The sequence below is a fragment of the Bidens hawaiensis genome, unplaced genomic scaffold, assembly GCF_021521415.1.
Source record: "Bidens hawaiensis isolate Kalapana, Puna unplaced genomic scaffold, B.hawaiensis_p1.1 tig00042509_1, whole genome shotgun sequence".
Classification (NCBI taxonomy): domain Eukaryota; kingdom Viridiplantae; phylum Streptophyta; class Magnoliopsida; order Asterales; family Asteraceae; genus Bidens; species Bidens hawaiensis.
Genome location: NW_027497542.1, coordinates 22,108 through 42,544, shown reverse-complemented (window position 1 = coordinate 42,544; position 20,437 = coordinate 22,108). Strand labels below are relative to the sequence as shown.

The 20,437-nt window shown below is 35.7% G+C and overlaps 1 protein-coding gene across 1 annotated transcript; it reads left to right on the top strand.

The window, feature by feature from the left end:
- The first annotated feature begins 8,998 nt into the window (after window positions 1-8,998).
- On the top strand, window positions 8,999-11,234 carry LOC143593694 (uncharacterized). Its single transcript, XM_077073248.1, has 3 exons — window positions 8,999-9,275; window positions 9,418-10,280; window positions 10,890-11,234. The coding sequence occupies exons 1-3, from the start codon at window positions 8,999-9,001 to the stop codon at window positions 11,232-11,234; spliced, it is 1,485 nt and encodes a 494-aa protein (XP_076929363.1).
- Window positions 11,235-20,437: the final 9,203 nt, after the last annotated feature.

Sequence of the window (20,437 nt, the reverse complement as noted above, 5' to 3'; positions counted from 1 at the left end):
TTCCTTAGCGGCTTGTTCGTATAGTGGTTCAGTAGTAATCTGAAAGCCACTAAGGATCTTTATATCACTTTCGCCAAACTCCAATAAATCCCTTGAATCAACCATACGATATTGTCCTTGAACAAGTCTTATAATGATAGTAGCTGTCTCACCATCGTATGTCCACAACTTCATCCCTTCAAGCACTAATACAAAATCGGGCTTCGGTGACACACAAAAGTCGTCAATGTATAGTGACGATTTTTTTTCCGCTAAATATGTCACCAAAGGTCGCGCCATTATAGATGTTGTTTGGTGACAAACAAAAAGTCGTCACTGTATCATATAAATATAAGTCACCGTAGAGTAGAGGTGTCACTATAGACCAGTGATTCTTGTTCCAATTTTATCAAATAATGTCAATATAAACCATTTTCAGTGACACATGCTTTTTCGGTTAGTGGCAATATATCAACAATTGGTCATATGAATTTTTATTTCAATGTGACCTTTTGCTTGAAAATGGTCACATTACACTATGTTCAGTGTGACCATTGGTTGATATTTGATTACAATTAGAAACCAAGTTGTTAATCTAAGTTGTGACTATTACATACCTTCTAGTGACATAACACAAATGAAAATGTGATCTAAACCGTTTAATATAAACTAGTCTTATTTTAAGTGTCACTGTTGTGTATCCTTTAGTCACACTAAGTTTGAAAATTTCTTGTTACATTTCCATTTAGTGACATATATTACGTAGTTACATGGCCCTAACACACTTGTTGTCACACTATTATTAATTAAATGTGAGTTTTTATGTATTTTAGTGACAAATAATGTTGAACAGTGTGACTATATGTAGTTAGTTATCACATACTTGTTAATCTAAGTTGTGACTATTACATACCTTCTAGTGACATAACACAAATGAAAATGTGACCTGAAATGTTTAATATAAACTAGTCTTATTTTAAGTGTCACTGTTGTGTATCCTTTATTTACAGTAAGTTTGAAAATTTCTTGGTACTTTTCCATTTAGTGACATATATCACGTAGTTACATGACCCTAACACACTTGTTGTCACACTATTATTAATTAAATGTGAGTTTTTATGTATTCTAGTGACAAATAATTTTGAACATTGTGACTATATGTAGTTAGTTATCACACAATTGTTAATCTAAGTTGTGACTATTACATACCTTCTACTGACATAACACAAATGAAATGTGACTTAAAACGTTTAATATAAACTAGTCTTATTTTAAGTGTCACTGTTGTGTATCCTTTAGTTACACTAAGTTTGGAAATTTCTTGTTACATTTTCATTTAATGACATATATTACGTAGTTACATGAGCCTAACACACTTGTTGTCACACTATTATTAAATAAATGTGAGTTTTTATGTATTTTAGTGACAAATAATTTTGAATAGTGTGACTATACGTTGTTAGTTATAACACAATTGTTAATCTAAGTTATGACTATTACATACCTTCTAATGACATAACATAAATGAAAATGTGCCCTAAAACGTTTAATATAAACTAGTCTTATTTTAAGTGTCACTGTTGTGTATCCTTTAGTCACACTAAGTCTGAAAATTTCTTGTTATATTTCCATTTAGTGACATATATTACGTAGTTATATGACCCTAACACACTTGTTGTCACACTCTTATTAATTAAATGTGAGTTTTTATGTATTTTAGTGACAAATAATTTTGATCAGTGTGACTATACGTTGTTAGTTCTCACACAGTTGTTAATCTAAGTTGTGACTATTACATACCTTCTAGTGACATAACATAAATGAAAACGTGACCTAAAACGTTTAATATAAACTAGTCTTATTTTAAGTGTCACCGTTGTGTATCATTTAGTCACATTAAGTTTGAAATTTTCTTGTTATATTTCCATTTAGTGACATATATTACGTATTTACATGACCCTAACACACTTGTTGTCTCACTATTATTAATTAAATATGAGTTTTTATGTATTTTAGTAACAAATAATTTTGAACAGTGTGACTATATGTTGTTAGTTATCACACAATTGTTAATCTAAGTTGTGACTATTACATACCTTCTCATGACATAACACAAATGATAATGTGACTTAAAATGTTTAATATAAACTAGTCTTATTTTAAGTGTTACTGTTGTGTATCCTTTAGTCACATTAAGTTTGCAAATTTTTGTTACATTTCCATTTAGTGACATATATTACGTAGTTACATGACCCTAACACTATTATTAATTAAATGTGAGTTTTTATGTATTTTAGTGACATAATTTTGAATAGTGTGAGTATGTGTAGTTAGTTATCACACAATTGTTAATATAAGTTGTGACTATTACATACCTTCTAGTGACATCTCTTATTTTAAGTGTCACTGTTGTGTATCCTTCAATGACACTATCTTTGAATATTTGTTGTTACATTTCCCTTTAGTGACATATATTACGTAGGTACGTGACCCTAAGCAGTTAATGCGGGAAAATATCGGATATCGGTCAAGGACCGATATCTATGATATCGGTTATCGCAATGAGATATCGGTGGGATATCGGTAATTTTAATATCATGTAAAATTCATATATTTAATAATTTAACACTAATAATTCAGTATAGTCTCCTACTATTAAAAAGTAACCTTTTGCAAATTGCAAAAACACTAACAATCGTAACAAGTAAGAATTGATTAAGACTTAAAGCACTAATGTTGAACACTAAAAGTTGATAATTAAGACTGAAAACACTGATATCGGGATTATCGGTGATATGTCGGTCAAATATTAGTCCAATATCGGTCAAATCTCGGTCAATATCGTTGATATTATTGGTACTGATATTCCGAACAGATATTCTGATTTATATATTGTCAAGGGACCGATAACCGATATATCACTGATATATCGGTGATATATCAGCGATATCGACTGCATAGACGTGACCCTATAACTTACTTGTAGTCACAGTCTTTTATAAAGATTGTGACTGTTTATGGGATGTAGACACAAATATTTATGTAGGCAGTGATTATATGTAGTCAGTTATCACACAATTGTTAACATAAAATTACCAATATATACCTTTTAGTGACACTTGTAATGACACTATTTTTAATGAATGTGACCATATGTATATGTTAGTTAATTAGTAAAATGTGACTATATATAGTTTATAATCACCCAAATGTAACCTTTTAGTGACATGTTAATTTAAAATGTGACCAAAAATGAATTATAATCACATGAATTTGATTGCAATTCACATTTAGTGACATTTGCGAAATAAGTATAATAATGGATATTATATAAATGAAACGATATAAAAGTATTATTAAAATAAAATGAAATTCTTCTACATATATATAAATTTTTAAACAGGGGTAATTACAAATATGCATCCTAATCTAAACCTTACTAGTTGAATTAATTAACCCGGCTTAGCTGCTGCATTAGTACTACTCCTGGTGAACTTGGATTTAATATTATTCAACTGGACATATTCTATTGCTCCTTTTGTTTTAGATTTTTTCTTGACCTTTGAATCTTCGGTTGATTCTGCTATTGACCATCAACATGTTTAGTAGTTTTCCCGTTTGTGAAGTCGTTAAACTTTTGATTTTCAGTTTGTTGATCATCTTGTGTCAACACCATTTAAAAAGGAAAAAACACCTAAGTTGTTTGAAATAGTTTAATAATTTAAAGACCATTATAGACAGTAATTACAGAAACTCACATAAATAATGCAAAGATCCTTCGGCTAAGGAACAAAACCGCCAACTGCATCCCCGACTGTTCGCGCATCAGGGATTTCATGAGGTAAAAATGCTGCATCCTGTATCGATCGGTCAATCGACACTTTGTAGCAGTACTCTTGGACTAGAACATTGTGACATGTTTGTAGACCTTCGGACAAGTAAATCCTACCAGAAGCGACATCATTTCTTTTGGACACAATTGCTAGTCGACACTTGATAGTCTATAATAATTTTTGTCATTATATCATAAGGAAAAAAAAATACAAAGACATATTTGTAAAACGACATACCCATTCTCCTTTTGGTAAAGGAGTATTTACTGGCACATGTGAGCTTTCCGCGTTCATTTTGACGATTTTGGAAGATTCTAAAATAATATTTTATAATTCCCACAATTAATTAATGAAGATTGTAAATTACTAAATTATTCAAAGAATAACTTACTTGATTGACTTTCTCATGTGTACAATGTTTCCTTTTGCCTGTAGCAGAAGTGGCTTGGTCATTCTTACCAGACAAAGTTGTAGTTTTTTTCAGTTGGCATCCACCTGATTGACTTGGAGACTGACTTTCAGGACCTGTCTCATTGCCCTGATCAAATACTCATATTTAAAGTACAATGTTATAATATAATTGAATTAATCAAAATAATATTAAAATAAAATAATAAGCTACTAGAGTTATGTTAACCTTTGTGGACTGTTTCAGTTGAAGTAGATAATCAGTAACGGTGTCGTCATTTTGACCCACTTGAATGAGTCGGAGACTGATTTTGATGAGTACAATGGATTAGCAATGGATTAACTGATTTTTATTTATGAAAATATTATAGACGGATTCACTTACTTGCGGTTGATTTGGTTTTGTCCCCACCTGAATCTCCTGAATAGCAAGGCTGGACAGTAACGCTCTCATGTCAGGTTGTTGTTTATCAAGCACATTTTTCATTAACATAAGTTCTTCACCTTGTTTCTGTCTTTCTTGTCTCTCTCAGACTGAACCATAAGTTGAAGCTCCTTTATTTGTTCTTTCGTCGATCCTCTAACTCGTCGTGGACCGTGAAGATATATAGAAGACACTACTACAGTTCCTACCCCTCTTACGCAACCACGTTTTTCGTGGCCAAAGACCAGTTTCATGGCATCCTCGCCTTGATCAACCTTCAACTCCCTAGCATTGATTTTTTTTTTCATTTTCCAGCTACACAAAATAATATGTAAAATTATTCAACTTCAAATAATATGTAAAATCATTCAACTTTAGAAAGAAGATATGAAGAAATTAAAGACAGTCTACCGAACTCACTAGTTGCTGTGCGAGCGTTTTAACCTCCTCATCTTCTATTTCACCGTCTTTGTTTTGACGGGCTTTATACCACATCAGACACCGGGAGGGAGGTACATTTTTCTCAACTTCGTTGTTTGCAAGCTTGTTATAATTTATAAGAAAGTGCATTAGTACTAAATCACATAATCTTTTTTAAAAGTCCTAAGCATCTATTTAGGGAAATTTTAATGAATAAACATTTACCATTTTTTCTTCAAGAGTAGCATATGCACCTCTTCCCAACCGGTGGTTGTAACGCGACTTCGCACGAGCTTCCTTTCTTATGTCCGACGAATCCTTCATGAAAATTAAATCTCACATATGTCAATTCTTAATTAAATTTTATAAATATGAAAATATGAAAAATGATGAAATTATATATGTTGATAATAATTAGAAGATCAACCTATATCTTGAATTTGTCGGATTGTGTATACGCGACAAAGTTGTCCCAGTGATATTGGTTAAGGATTATTGTCCGAAACCGTCTTGGAATTTTAGCTAACTTCTCTGGTTTGCCTAGGTTGGGGTGTATGTCCTGTTTATACACCCTACTTCTAAAGCTTCTAAAGAGCAAACCGAGACGAGTTATTACAACTTTTCTTTTGTCTTCGTCTACTTCGTAATAACGCTGAAATAACAATTACAATTAGAATGGAATATAATGTATGCAAACAAATAATTGATCAGACATTTTACCGCAATCTCTTCCCATAACTTATCCCTTAGTTCTTTGGATGCTTCCCTCAATGTAAGAACACTGACATTCACTTTCTCCCTGACCAGATCTCCTAAGAAACTCACGAATTCAGATATATACTTTCCACTCAACCTGCCAAACGCATCGAACTTGACTTTATGTTTTTACCCACCAGAATGTGTGTAGGCACTACGCATCTTTGGCATTCTGGTCGATCCCTTTTTCTTTTATTTTTGGCATCTTTGGCAGTCTGTTCGTTCTCATCATCTGAGGGACTCATATCAGAGTCACTCGAATAATCGAGAAATTCTTCATTAAACTAGTCTTCCAATGCATCATTCTCTTCATATGTTCCTTCCAATTCCATGACCTATGACACAAAGTAACATGCAATTGAGAGTTGTTGATTGAAACTAAACATATATACAAATCGTCACAAGCCTTAGTAGAAGAAGATGATTTGGTTGATGACAAATCTGCGTATTTCTGAAAATCGTCAATCGAGTTCTAGAACAGAAACCGCCAACAGATGTGGAATGAATCACTATGAGCATGTTTCCGTAAAAATAGGAGTCTAACGTGTTTATGGCGGCAATGTGAAATTTTCAATTTTAGTTAATTTTCAATTAAAGATTGATTAACGGCGCCAATTTGAATCGTATTAATATTAAACAGTCATCATTAAGCTAGATTTGAAAAATTGCGAGGGAAAGATTTTGAGAAATCAGAAATTATCGTCAACCCTTCAGTTTCCAGGCTGTGATTACTTATCATTATCTTTTTATATTTTGTTTTTAATCCGCTAAATAAACCTTTTCATAATGTTACTCTTATAAATACATAATGTAAATTTATATAGCGAAATTCCGACCGACCCCAATCTTTTTTTATTACCGAACCCAATCTATTTTTATTACCGACCCCAATCTTCCTATTGTCATTTAGTTTTTAATTATTAGCTAACATTTTTTAAAAAAATTAATTTTTTTAAAAAAATATAACAAAAATAGAAGTACTTATAATTATATAATTAGAAGTTGAACTTAACTATTTAACCAAATCTAATTCCAAAATAAATTGATCCATTAAATAAAAACATGGCCTTTTAACCATTTAATTAATCCAAATCCAAGTTCCAGTTGTTTAAAAGATAAGTCATTTCTTATCCGACCCGACCCGATATTTAACAAATCCGAATTTGATAAGCATTTAGCTCGCCTTTTAACAAATCCGATTGGGGATAACAGAATCCCATTGGGATAACAGATTCCAATTATGGATCACATTTTCCAATAGGGTTTAGCATGGTTCAATTGCCGATTACAGTGTCCAAATGGGGATAACAGAGTCCAATTGGGGATAACAAAGTCCAATTGGGTATAATAGAGTCCAATTAGGATTACAGAGTCCAATTACGGATAACAGATTCCAATGGGGTAGAACATACTCTAATTAGGAATAACAGATTCCAATGGGGTATAATATAGTTCAATTAGGGATAACAGTGTTCAATTGGGATAACAGTGTCCAGTTGTGGATAACAGTGTCCGATTGGGGATAATAGAGTCCAATTGGGATAACAGAGTCCAATTAGGAATAACAGATTAGATTCCAATGGGGTATAACATAGTTCAATTGGGGATAATAGTGTCCAATTGGGGATTTAACCGTGTCCAATTGTGGATAACAGTCTCCGATTGGGGATAATAGAGTACAATTGGGGATAACAAAGTTCAGTTGGGTATAATAGAGTCCAATTGGGATAACAGAATCCAATTAGGGATAACAGATTTCAATAGGGTATAACATAGTCCAATTAGGGATAACAGATTCCAATGGGGTATATCACATAGTTCAATTGGGGATAATAGTGTCCAACTGGGGATATCAAAGTCCAAATGGGTATAACAGTGTCCAATTGGACTCTGTTATCTCCAATTGGAATTGGTTATATCCATTTGGATTTTATTATCCCCAATTGGAATTTGTTATATCCATTTGGACTTTATTATCCCCAATCAGACTCTATTATCCCTGATTAGACTCTATTATCCACTATATTATTCCCAGTTAGATTCTATTATCCCCAATTACTCTATTATCCCCAATCGGGTCAGAATGGGTTGACAAATTTAAAGAGATTGGTGGATGTGAGTTAGTGTCTTAAGAAAAAAGAATGTTTGGGTTAACACGGGTTTTGGATTGAAACGAGTTCGGTTTGGATTGGAACGTGTTCGACTTTGGATTGGAACGAGTTTGATTTAGGTTTTGGTTCGTATAAGGTTTCGAGCCAGCACGAGTTTCGCACTGAACGGGTTGGGTTTTGGTTACTTATGTTTTTTTGACGATTTCTTATACTTTTTAATTTAATTCTTTGATTTTTTTTCTAATGAGTTTTCTGTTAAGATTAAAAACCCTCAAAAAAATATTCAAAAATTAATAATAAAAAATTATAACTTAAAATATAAATAAAAAATTTGTAAAAAAACTAAAACGTTTCCTTCGTTATCCTCGTTAAAAATATATATATATAAAAAAAATTCGACCCTAACCCGTTCCGACCCATGACCTGTTTCGACCGAAATCTAAACACATCACACGTAGGTTCGACCCAATTTATAAACACATCACAACGTAGGTTCCAAATCTTAACCTATGTGAGAAATACAAAGTAAGGTATGTATTATTTCCTTCTTTTTGATTAGTAGAATAATTATGTTGTTCGATTAATTGAAAAGAATACTTAATTATTCGGTTTAATTATTAGTAGAATAATTATGTTGCTCGATTAGTTGAAAAGGAAAGTAACTACAAAACTTCATACCTAAATAAATTATGTGAATTTGTTTATAGTGATGATTTCAAAGATGGACAAGTTTTGGATGGAAACAAATAGAAACATAAAGGTTTATATGGATGGAGTTCTAAGTTTTAAAGATTATGAAGTTAGCCATTTAAAGAAATCGAGCAATAAGCCAATAATAAAAAATACCGTGCCCATGTTAGACTTGTTTAAACCACATATCACTCAGTCTGGACGATGTGAAACATCACTTATTCAAACATGGCATAGATCAAAACTATACCATATGGTCTAAGCATGGAGAAAAGGATGAGCCCCAAATTAGTTATCCAGTTTTGGAAGACAACTATGAAATGCACACAACCGATTTTACATCGGAATTACCAACTGATGCCGTCCAAACAGTAAATATGGTTGAAGCTACAGAAGAAAACTTCACGGATGATCGTGATTATGCAAAGTTCGTAAAACTAATTGAAGATGCTGTGAAGCCATTTTACAAAGGTTGTCCCAACTTCAAGAAGTTGTCTGCGCTGGTACAACTCTTCAATGTTAAGAGCAAGTACGGAGTTTCGGATAAATGCTTTACAGAATTCATTCTTGTCTTTAAGAAGATGCTACCAGAAGGTAATGAAATGACTAGTAGTAAATGTGAGGTTAAGAGAACATTCAAAGCAATGGGGTCAGGTTATAACAAAAATACACGCTTGTATTAACGACTGCATTCTTGATAGGGGACTGTACGAAAAATATGAAGTATGTCCCACTTGTGGAAAATCAAGATGGAAGGTGGATGATATTAAAAAAGTAACATACAATAAAATTCCAGCAAAAGTATTATGGTACTTTCCCATAATTCCACGGCTTAAACGACTTTTTCAGTCACCGACGACTGCAAGACATTTGAGATGGCATGCGGAAAGTAGAATAAAGGACGGTGTTTTACGTCCCCCGGTGGATTCACCCGCATGGGCTGCTATAGATGACGGATATGAATTCATTAAACAAGATCCAAGAAGTTTGCGGCTAGGCATTGCAGCTAATGGGGTGGATGTTAATAGAGGAAATCGACACCATAGTGTCTGGCCAGTTTTAGCTGTCATTTACAACCTTCCACCATGGTTATGTATGAAAAGGAATTTAATCATGCTATCGATATTGATATCGGGGACACCGGGTAATGATATTGATGTATTTTTAGCACCGTTGATTGAATATCTACAACAATTATTCAATATGGGGGTAGAAACATACGATGCATATGCCCGAGAAAGGTTTACGCTACATGCTGTTGTCTTATGGACAATAAAAGATTATCCCTCCCTTGGTACACTTTGTGGTTGTCCATATAGTGGCTTCTTTGGTTGTGTAGTTTGTGGTAAAGAAACAAACTGTGTTAGACTAAAAAGATCAAATAAGCAAAGCTATGGTGGCTACATACGGTATCTACCTTATGACCACCCGTTCAGAAAGAAAAAGAAGGGATTCAATGGAACGCAAGAGTTTCTAAATGAACCAATACCTAAGAACTGGGTAGAAATATATAACAAGATGCAATATTGTATAAACATTTGGGGTAAGGGCCACAGGAACAACGTATCAGACATGCAACAAGATTCGAACGGGAGAGGTGGGAAAATAAAAAAACAAAGGGGAACAAGAGAATCAGATACAACGAAGAAGGCAGCAACGGTAAACTATACTGGAAGAACTTTAATATTTGGCATCGAAAACTTAGATATTGGCGGTTTAATTCTATCAACCATTGTATAGATTTTATGCATATTGAAAAGAATATGGCAGAGAGTCTGATTGGAACACAGTTAAACATTCCGAGAAAGACGAAAGATGGATTGGAGGCTCGACTCGATCTGGATTATATGCACTTAAGGCAAGAGTTAAAACCTAAGAGAGACAGCACAACATTAGGCTTTCGCCTACGAGTTACACATTAACAATAGAGGAAAAAGACAAGTTTTGCGATACGTTGTACAAGTTAAGGGTCCCATAAGGGTATTGTTCAAATTTTGCTAGTTTGGTTAGTCTAAAGGACCGGAAGATAAAAGGACTTAAATCACACGACTATCACATGCTTATGCAACAGTTTTTGCCCCTTGCAGTACGATCTATTATGCCACAACCCACAAGATATGCTATAATAAGGTATTGTTCTTATTTTTATATTCATATCACCATATCACTCCTTAATTTGTTGGTAAGTTGGAATAAAGCATGTGGTTACGTAACCATATACTTTTTTATTTCAGGTTATGTTTTTTTTTCAAATCAATTTGTTGCAAGGAGATCGAGGTCGAGGAGGTTGACAAATTGGAGGCAGATTTGTTTGTGACATTGTGCCTTCTCGAGAAATACTTCCCTCCATCGTTTTTTGATGTTATGGTTCATTTAACTGTGCACATATCTAGGGAAGTTAAGTTATGTGGTCCCGTATGCTTTCGGTGGATGTATCCATTTAACAGATGTATGGAGGTTATTATGGGGCACGCACGAAACAAAAATAAGATAGAAGGATGCATTGCTGAACAGAATGTTGCTAAGGAGACGATTGAGTTCTTGAGAGAATTCAAAAAAGACTTGAAGACTATTGGTATTCCTAATAGTTTGAGGAACTTGATTGAAAAATAAGAATAGAGCAAGTAATAAAGACGGAGTCCCAGTATCAATGGGTAAATCGTTGGACGACATTTCTTTAGATCTGTTCGTGAAAGCACATTTCTATGTGCTGCAAAATATATCCGAAATTGTTCCTTATATCGAGTAAGTATTATGTACATGGATTATATTATTTTATTTTCTACTACATGGTGTATAAAATTCATCAATATTTATTTACAGTCGGCACATGGCATTACTTGAACAACATCATGACAAGAAAACAACATGGCTAGAGAAAGAGCACAACTTAAATTTTGGTATGTGGTTACGATATGAGGTACGTACGTATACTACATATTTCATAACGACATTACTAGTTAAATATTTATTATATTTGACGACGTGGAATTGAAGTTCACCCTTGTAGTATATATGTATCAGGTTGAGAGAGAGAGTTAGCGGAATCGCGAGAAAGTATATCAGAGACCGTAAGGTGGATTTCATATGGACCAAATAGAAACGTATTGAGCTACGAAGTCTATGACATCAACGGATTTACATTTCGTACAAAATGTCGAGAAGGTAAAGTGCAACAGAAAGTGGGGTTTGTGTAGTAGCAAATGTGTAAGGTCCAAGACGGATCTTTCAATTATGATATCAACGAGTCTAGATGTTGGTACAGAAATCCAACACTAGATGATTCAAGAACACAGAATACAAACACGTAGAACACAATGAATTGCTTCAAAACACACGTTATATTTAAACGTCGGGTGCTTAAGCACTATGATTACAACCTCGTCCAAACAACCTTAGACGGCCAAACTACCAACTGAATGAACAACCAAAACCCTATACAATAAGTAAATTATATATAGAGTAGTCAACATGCTAGCCCAACCATAGCCCAAAGCCCACCGAGATGCATAAGGATCCCGGTTTAAATAAGTAGCCCAAAAATAACATTAACTAAATACAAACCATTAAGTCTAGGCCCAACAATCCCCTCTTGGTTTGTAGCTTCGTTCTTAATCATGTTCCAGGTAATCAATGTCAGCGTCCTTCAAAGCACCTGCCCAAAATCTAGTCCTGATAATGGAGGCTGCCATGCTTGTATATTCTTTTGCAGTCGCTTCAAAGATCGGGTCAGCTATTATCTGAAAAGTACTGAGGGTCTTGATATCTTTCTCCCCAAGCTTTAGCAAATCTCTTGGATCAACGAATCTGAACTGCCCTTTGCCCTTCTATAACCGTGCAACAACGGTGGCAGTCTCACTATCATACATTCAGAATCTCATGTTATCCAGAATACCATCTGGAATAGATTTAGGCACTGGAATATGAGTAGCCTTATTTGTGGCAGGCCATATAACGTTGACCGTGGTCTTTCCTGTCTTTGGATCCTTGACCCCCTTTGCTTTCTTCAAAATGGATTCTGCAGTTGTCATGTTTGGAAAGCCTTTATCAACTTGGTTCCTCAAAAAGTTCCAGAAGTCAATACCTCGTTTATCATTAATTGGCTTGTGGAATGGAGAGTTTATCAGGTCATTGAGATCCACCTTAGTCCAAGGTCCAAAATCTTTCATCTTCTTATAGAACTCAGTGGCCTCGGACTTCCGTTTAACCCACTGCATGTTTTTTTCAGCGTCAAAACCCCATGACACAACTCCAGAGCGATCTCCATATTTATCTGAAAATCCCTTTGGAAAGGTGACAATGAACCTGTCTGGGTGATCAGATGATTCAACGTTCTGATTGGAGTTCTTCATCATGAGAAGCCTTTTCTGAATGCCATCCGATTTCTCTTTTGACATTGGAGGAGCATACCTATATTGTTCCAGCGTCTCAGATTCATCTATGTTGACAGTTGGATGACCACTGGAACTGTCTCCTTGATTCACATTGGGCATCTTTGAAGTTACGTCATCATTGCTCTTGAATTCATCTCCAAACTTCTGAATAAGTTTTTGTTGGAGGTCTAGATAAATAGCAGTTAGTTCTCCCATGTTGGATTGAAACTCTTTAATATTGGAATCTTTATCGGAGTTACCAACTTCCATTTCTTGGATGCGTACATCTTTGACAACAAAGTCTTGTTCGAGTTCAAAGACTCGACGTTGAAGAGCTTTCACATCAACGGGAGCATCCTCAAGTACAACACCCTTACCTTTGTTTTGTAGATATTTTTCTTGCATGGCAAGAATCTGAGCAATCTTATCAGAAACACCTGAACTTGACTGACCCTGATTGAGTGGGTTAAATGAACTAGAAGGAGCATCAGTATATGGAATATAGGCCTCATCAGTATGTGGAATGTCAGCCTCAAAATCAAACTCATGAGTAATGTCATCAAAAATTTGATCTTGAGTATGAGGCTCAGCGGTGGATGGGCTTGAATCAACACGAGTCTCAGGAACGTTTGACTCAGGTTGATGAGGTTGTTTCTGTAGGCTAGTTGTTATTGGTGTTGTTTTTGTTGTTGTTGTTGTAGTAGCTTCAGTAACTAGCACGCCAGGTCTCGGATCTTTCTTCATTCGTTTTCATGGAATGAGATCGGCGGCTGGTTCCTCGGGGATATCTTCATCATATTCATTTACTGCAACTGTTTGAGGAGTTTCAAAGCAGTTGACTTTAGTAATTCCTTAAAGGTCTCAAAATCTTTCAGTTGCTCAGCAGTCGGAGCACTATCCTTTTCATGGTGTTCTGTCTCTTCATCTTCATCATCAGAGATTTCAAGTGTAGCAGCACGCCTTTTCGCTGGTGCCACATGCTCTTCAGCAATTTGAGCTGTAATCGGTACAGTCTTTGTTTCAGCAAATCGGCCAAACTTAACCAGTTCGTGAAGACCCTAGTAGACAACTTTAGCCCCTTTCCTTGACTATTTCATCAATCCAAAAGTGTTGGGTCCCATCGGCTTTATATCCAGTGTCTCAACAGATCTAACGAGGTCTGTATAGTGTGAATCAAAGATCATCTGTAGAAACCGCGGATACATGAGAATAATCTCTTTCTTCTTTCCCTTCATATTGCTCATCATCTCATCGAGAACAAACTTGGAATAGTTGAAATTCCAATCCATGATTAGAGCAACTACAATCGAGATCTGCGTGTGGCTAATCTCATCGGAACCTCCCTTTCGTCCCGACGCACATGTGAAGAACGTGTGTATCAAGAATCTCCAGTACGGGTGAAACAGTTTCTTGATTGCTGGAGGATAGGTTCCATCGTAACCCATTCTCGTAAGCACCTCGGAGACAGCAGTAGTTGAGTATTCCTTTGGGTAATCAGGTTTATCCCCAAACAGAAGTACCTCTCGTATGATGGCCTCTGTGATGATGACCAGCTTCTTTTGCACTTTGGAGTCTATCAACACAACTCCACCTGGTCCTCGTTGATTGATTGAGGCATTGTTCCAAAAATCAGTAATCATTTTCTTGCAAATGACTGGATTTTCTCGTAAGGCGTGAGAAATCCTGCAAGTGTTCAGACCGACAATCATGGATTTGAACTCCTTGTGAATAAGTGGTGGATCAAATAGGTTTCCAGCTATATTATGTGTGTCCACAAACTTTAAGTGAGCCTGATTAGCCATTACTACACCAAACGAGTCAAATTAGTAAATATGTACTTGACGAGAGTGACATTTATAAGTATGGAGTTACAATTATCAAATTTTAAAACATGAGGGGCCGATGATGACAAAATCACATTGAGTGGACCATAAAAGAAAAATAATAACAATATTATAATGGATTTTGGTTCATCAATGAGTTCTCTGTCCAAAAGGGGAGATCTCGGTCAAACAAAATGGTTTTCGGTCAAGGATGGTGTTCTCTGTCAAGATTAACCGAGGACATGAGTTCTCGGTCAAAGGCCAGGAGATCTCGGTAACAAAGTCAACCGAGAACCCTTTTGATTGGCCATGGGTCTTCGGTCTGACTGCTGGAGACAGAGAGCCCTTTGAGTTATCCCTTGAGATCTGTGCAATCCTTCCCAAAATCACCGAGATACCCATTAAACCTGCAACAGAATCTTTTAAGTCCCTGATTAATAACCCTAACACGCTCCAATCAAAATTTCAATCATGGATCCTAACAACCCATGACTCCTCGTTCGTCTATTAGATTCGTCTATTCATCAATCCTTGAGAACACGGTTCTCACAAAAACAATTAACTTGAGCCTGGGTTCATTTACATGTGAATCAAACAAACACAGACACCAATAGTAGCTTAATGTGAGTGGCTTATGCAAGACAGCGTTTTCGACCAGATGACTTGAGAGAGAAAGAACAGATTTTGAATTTTAATGCGATGAGAACAATAATTGAGTTTAAAGGATTATTTATACCCCAAACAATATGGGCCAAGAACCCATAGAATAAGGCCCAAATCAGTTTGAACACATTGAAAATGACCCAGTTAGATCACGCGTTTCGAGGAGAGTAGTTTCGAGATAAACAAATAAACATAAATAGAATAATAATAATAATAATAATAATAATAATAATAATAATAATAATAATAATAATAATAATAATAATAATAATAATTAACACGAAATTCCAATCATTTCGAATTTTGTAAATTTGGGATCAAATTCCAGTTTTTATGGAAACGCCGTTTTTTTGTGAAAAGATCCGAACATAAAATCATATTGTTTAAGATGCTGTCACAAGAATTCATGTTCAGCGTTATTATAACAAAAAAGAAACAGGTTGATAGCAGGTATAACAGACTTGGCATGATTTTCATTGTGTCAGTGATATGGTTTAGGTTAAGTTAGGCATAAAGCTGAGATGAACATCACTTTTGGACCTGTGATGCCTCCAATATCTTCTCAAAGCGTATTTGGCTTTCCCCAAAACACCCCAATTTGACTTCAACTCCCTAGTGCTTGATCAAAAATTTTAGGAAACAATATAAAACTTTGAGCTTTAAGCTTATCGAAAGACAACATCACAAATTATATACATACTTAACTACTCAACATCATTCATCAATTTTTTTAATAAAAATAACAAGCACCTGCAAGTCCCGAATCTGGATCACTACAGTAAGATAGCACAATATTTTTGGTGATCAACACACTAACGGGCTTGTGTATGACTGGGTAATTACTTTTCTGCCTATCATTCGGAGAGATGTATATGGAGACATGCACATTTCTTCAAAATGACTCTCCACAGTAAGTTTAGCATATTTAGTTTGTATCACTTCAACTCTTACGCATCATGGAAAGCTACCATACAAATCAATTACTGTTCTAGAGCCTTTTAAGCTTAATAACTTCACCCGTTAGGCACGTAAAAACAATTTATCTATCATTTTCCAAAGGTTAGATCAATTTTCATTTAAAAATATTTGAAGCTTCTAAAAGCTGTTAATAGAATAATCATATCATTTCCCAGAGAGTTACATAAGACACACATGTTAAGAACTTAGTCACCCCGGTCACTCTTAGCTTTTAGGTAAATGGCTATTCCGTATGACCACAAGTGGTCAACATGACCAAACACATATGAAGATACATGTCCTTCCAACTCAGAGTTACCGACATAATTTTAAGTGAAAGGATTCAAAACACGAAAGCACATCACAATCGCCCCAGATGCTTTTTGTCTTTAGATAAATGGCTATCCTGTGAATCTACGATTAGATCACCGGACCAAATATATACAAGTATATGTTCTTCAAACTTGAGAAACTGACATAATTTTAAGCGAAAGTGAAATATATGTATATATATATATATATATATATATATTTAAGATAAAAGACACACACACACACACTTTTTTGAATTTTTTAAATTTCTCCCCCCTAAATTTGTGCAAGTTTATAAACTATGTACAAATTTTCTCCAAAAAAGACTCAATCCTCGAAACGAAGCATTTAAAGAAAACTCACAAGTACATTAAATTTGGCTGTTCCGACCGGTTTTGTAAATAAGTCCGCCATATTATTATCAGTGTGGACTTGTTCAAGATGAATCAATTTTCGGTCGTAACAGTCACGAATAAAATGAATTTTAATATCGATGTGTTTGGTTTTAGAGTGTTGAACCGAATTCTCAACAATTGCAATGGCAACATCATTATCACAAAAGATAAGGGTGTCAAGAAATTCCAAACCGTAATCCAGCAGTTGGTTTTTCATCCAGATAACCTGTGAGCAGCAAGCTGATGCAGCAACATACTCCACCTCGGCAGTCGAAGTGGACACTGTCTGTTGTTTCTTACACTGCCATGAAATGAGACGATCTCCCAGAAACTGGCACCCGGCAGATGTGTATTTCCTGTCAATGTCATCTCCACCATAATTGCTATCAGCAAAAGCATAAAGATCAAATTCTGAGTTTTTGGGATACCAAAGACCTAACTTCGGTTGTCCCTTAAAATATCTAAAAATACGTTTAACAGCAGTTAAATGAGAGAGTTTAGGATTAACCTGGAAACGAGCACATTGGCAGACTGCAAACATGATGTCAGGACGACTGGCGGTGAGATACATCAGGGACCCGATCATCGATCGATAGTAAGTTTGATCTACGGGACTCCCTTCCGGATAAGATGTTAGAAGTGGTCTCTTTGCCATAGGAGTGGCGGCGCTCTTAGAATCTTGAAACTCAAATTTTACAAGCTTGTATTCAACATATTTCCCTTGATGCAACAGAATTCCCGTCGAGCTCTGACGAACCTGCAACCCCAAAAATGTGGTCAACTCTCCCAAAGAGCTCATCTCAAATCTTTTCTTCATTTCTCCTTCAAATTCTGCACATAGCTCAGCACTGGTGGATCCAAAAATATATCATCCACATAGATCTGGACTAGAATAAAATCTTTTCTGACAGTTTTAAGGAACATGGTTTGATCAATGGTCCCTCGCTTGTAGCCATGATCTAGAAATGTGCTATTAACGTAGCATACCATGTCCGAGGAGCCTGATGAAGCCCATACAATGCCTTGTCTAACCTGTAGACGTGATTTGGTTTCTTGGAATCAACAAAACCGGGTGGCTGATCCACGTAGATCTCTTCTTTGACTTCCCGTACAAAAACGCGGTCTTAAAATCCATCTGATATACTGTGAACCCCATGAATGACGCATAAGCCAGAAAAATTCTGATGGCTTCAAGCCTAGCCACTAGATCATAGACCTCAGTGTAATCTAACCCTTCAACTTGACGAAAACCACGTACTACCAACCGTGCCTTGTTTCGAACAATAACTATGGTTTCATCTTGCTTGTTTCGAAAGACCCATATCGTATCAAGTGCTTTCTTTCCTTCCGGTAAGTCAACCAATCTCCAAACTTTCAGCTTATCAAACTGATTTAATTCTTCATGCATAGAATCTACCCAACTCGGTTCCTGAAGGGCCATTTCTACCTTATTTGGCTCAATTTGAGAGATGATTTTTCTAAATTCTTGATGGAACCAAGTGATCAAAAACATTCTCGGTAGAGTGAAAGTTTGTCATATTTTCATCAACATCAGCAAGAGGGTTCTTCCATCCAGAAGTCGCTGTACTATGTGAGTACGAGGTGCTGGAGACATATTCATTTGGAATTACATCGGGAAATAGTGTGCTCCCGAAAATTTGACGAATTGGATTCTCCCCCTCAACTGTTGAGGTAATTTCTGATGGAGTTGGAGAAGACGTTGAAGTTGTGACCGTTTCTGGTTGATTTACAGGCATGGACGGAGTGACATCGGTTGGTTCTGACATATCATCATCCAGAACAGGAGATATATGAGACACGACATGTTGACTTCTTTCACTGTTTCTACGGAAGCATCACCTGAGATGTTTGAGTTGGTGACTGGAAGCACGTTGAACGGCTTGAATAGTTCATTGTAGTCGAACAACCAGTTGGGACCGACACGAGTATCAGTTTCGTTTTCTTCCAACCAATGAACATCGCATGTATCCAAAATCTTCTTGGTCAATTTACTGTATACTCTGTAGGTAGTGTGACCAACATAACCAACAAAATAACAATCATCAGCTTTTGCCCCAAATTTTGGATTTGACTCAAGATTCAATAGAGTATAGGGGCAACCAAATGCTATGAAATGTACAACAGTTGGCTTGTGACCATAGACAGTCTCATATGGGGTCTTCATTTGAGACTTGTTGATTATCACCCGATTCTGAACATAGCATGCCGTATTGATAGCTTTAGCCCAGAAAAATAATGGAAACTTAGAGTCGCACAACATTGTTCTTGCCGCCTCGATAAGAGTTTTGTTTCTTCTCTCAGCCACAACATTCTGTTGCGGTGTGCAAGCTGAGCTGTACTGGCGAAGCACCCCTCTTTCTGAACAGAAATGATTCAATGAGGCATTCTTGAATTCCGTACCGTTGTCGCAACGAATTCCCTTTAGCTTCAGATTAAGCTGATTTTCCATAAGTATTATGAACCTCTTGATAAGTTCTGCAGTTTCACTCTTATTGGACAAGAAAAACACCCAAGTAAAACGTGAGTAGTCATCAGTATTAACAAGACAATAGTAGCTACGAGAAAGACTCAAAACATGAATCGGACCGTAAAGATCCATATGAAGCAATTCAAAAACTGATGAAATGGTATTAATCAATTTGGCTGGTGAGTTTTCCGATGATTTTTACCCAAAGCACAAGCCACACATTTTTCAATAGTAACGAAATCTTTAACGGGTAAACCACAAACCAAATCATTTTTAGCAAGATGGTTCAAGTTTTTCGTATTTGCATGACCAAGACGACGATGCCAAAGTATGGCATTATGTTCTGACACTTTTGAAAACAAGCAAGTTATTTCATCAGGAACAATTTTGTTCATGTCAATCACATAAGCATTATCTTTTATTTGTGATCGAACAAGAATCCAGTCTTCTGGTATAATGATACCAGGTTTTAAAATCAAGCATTCTTTCTTAGTAAAATGAGTTGAGAACCCTTTATCACAGATTTGTGACTCGCTTAACAAACTGTGCTTCAATTCGAACAAAATTAACATTTTTGAATTTTAGAACACCGTTACTTATAGTACCCTTCTGAATGATCTTACCTTTTCTCCTCCCGCAAAGGACACATACCCACCATTAAAGATTTGAATGTCATGTAGTTGGAAAATGTCTCCTGGCATGTGCCTGGAATAGCCACTATCAACATACCAAGGTTTGATGATATTCCTCCATAGCTGTTCCTGCACGATGTGCGAGATCAGTTAGACTTTGGTACCCTGTCCAT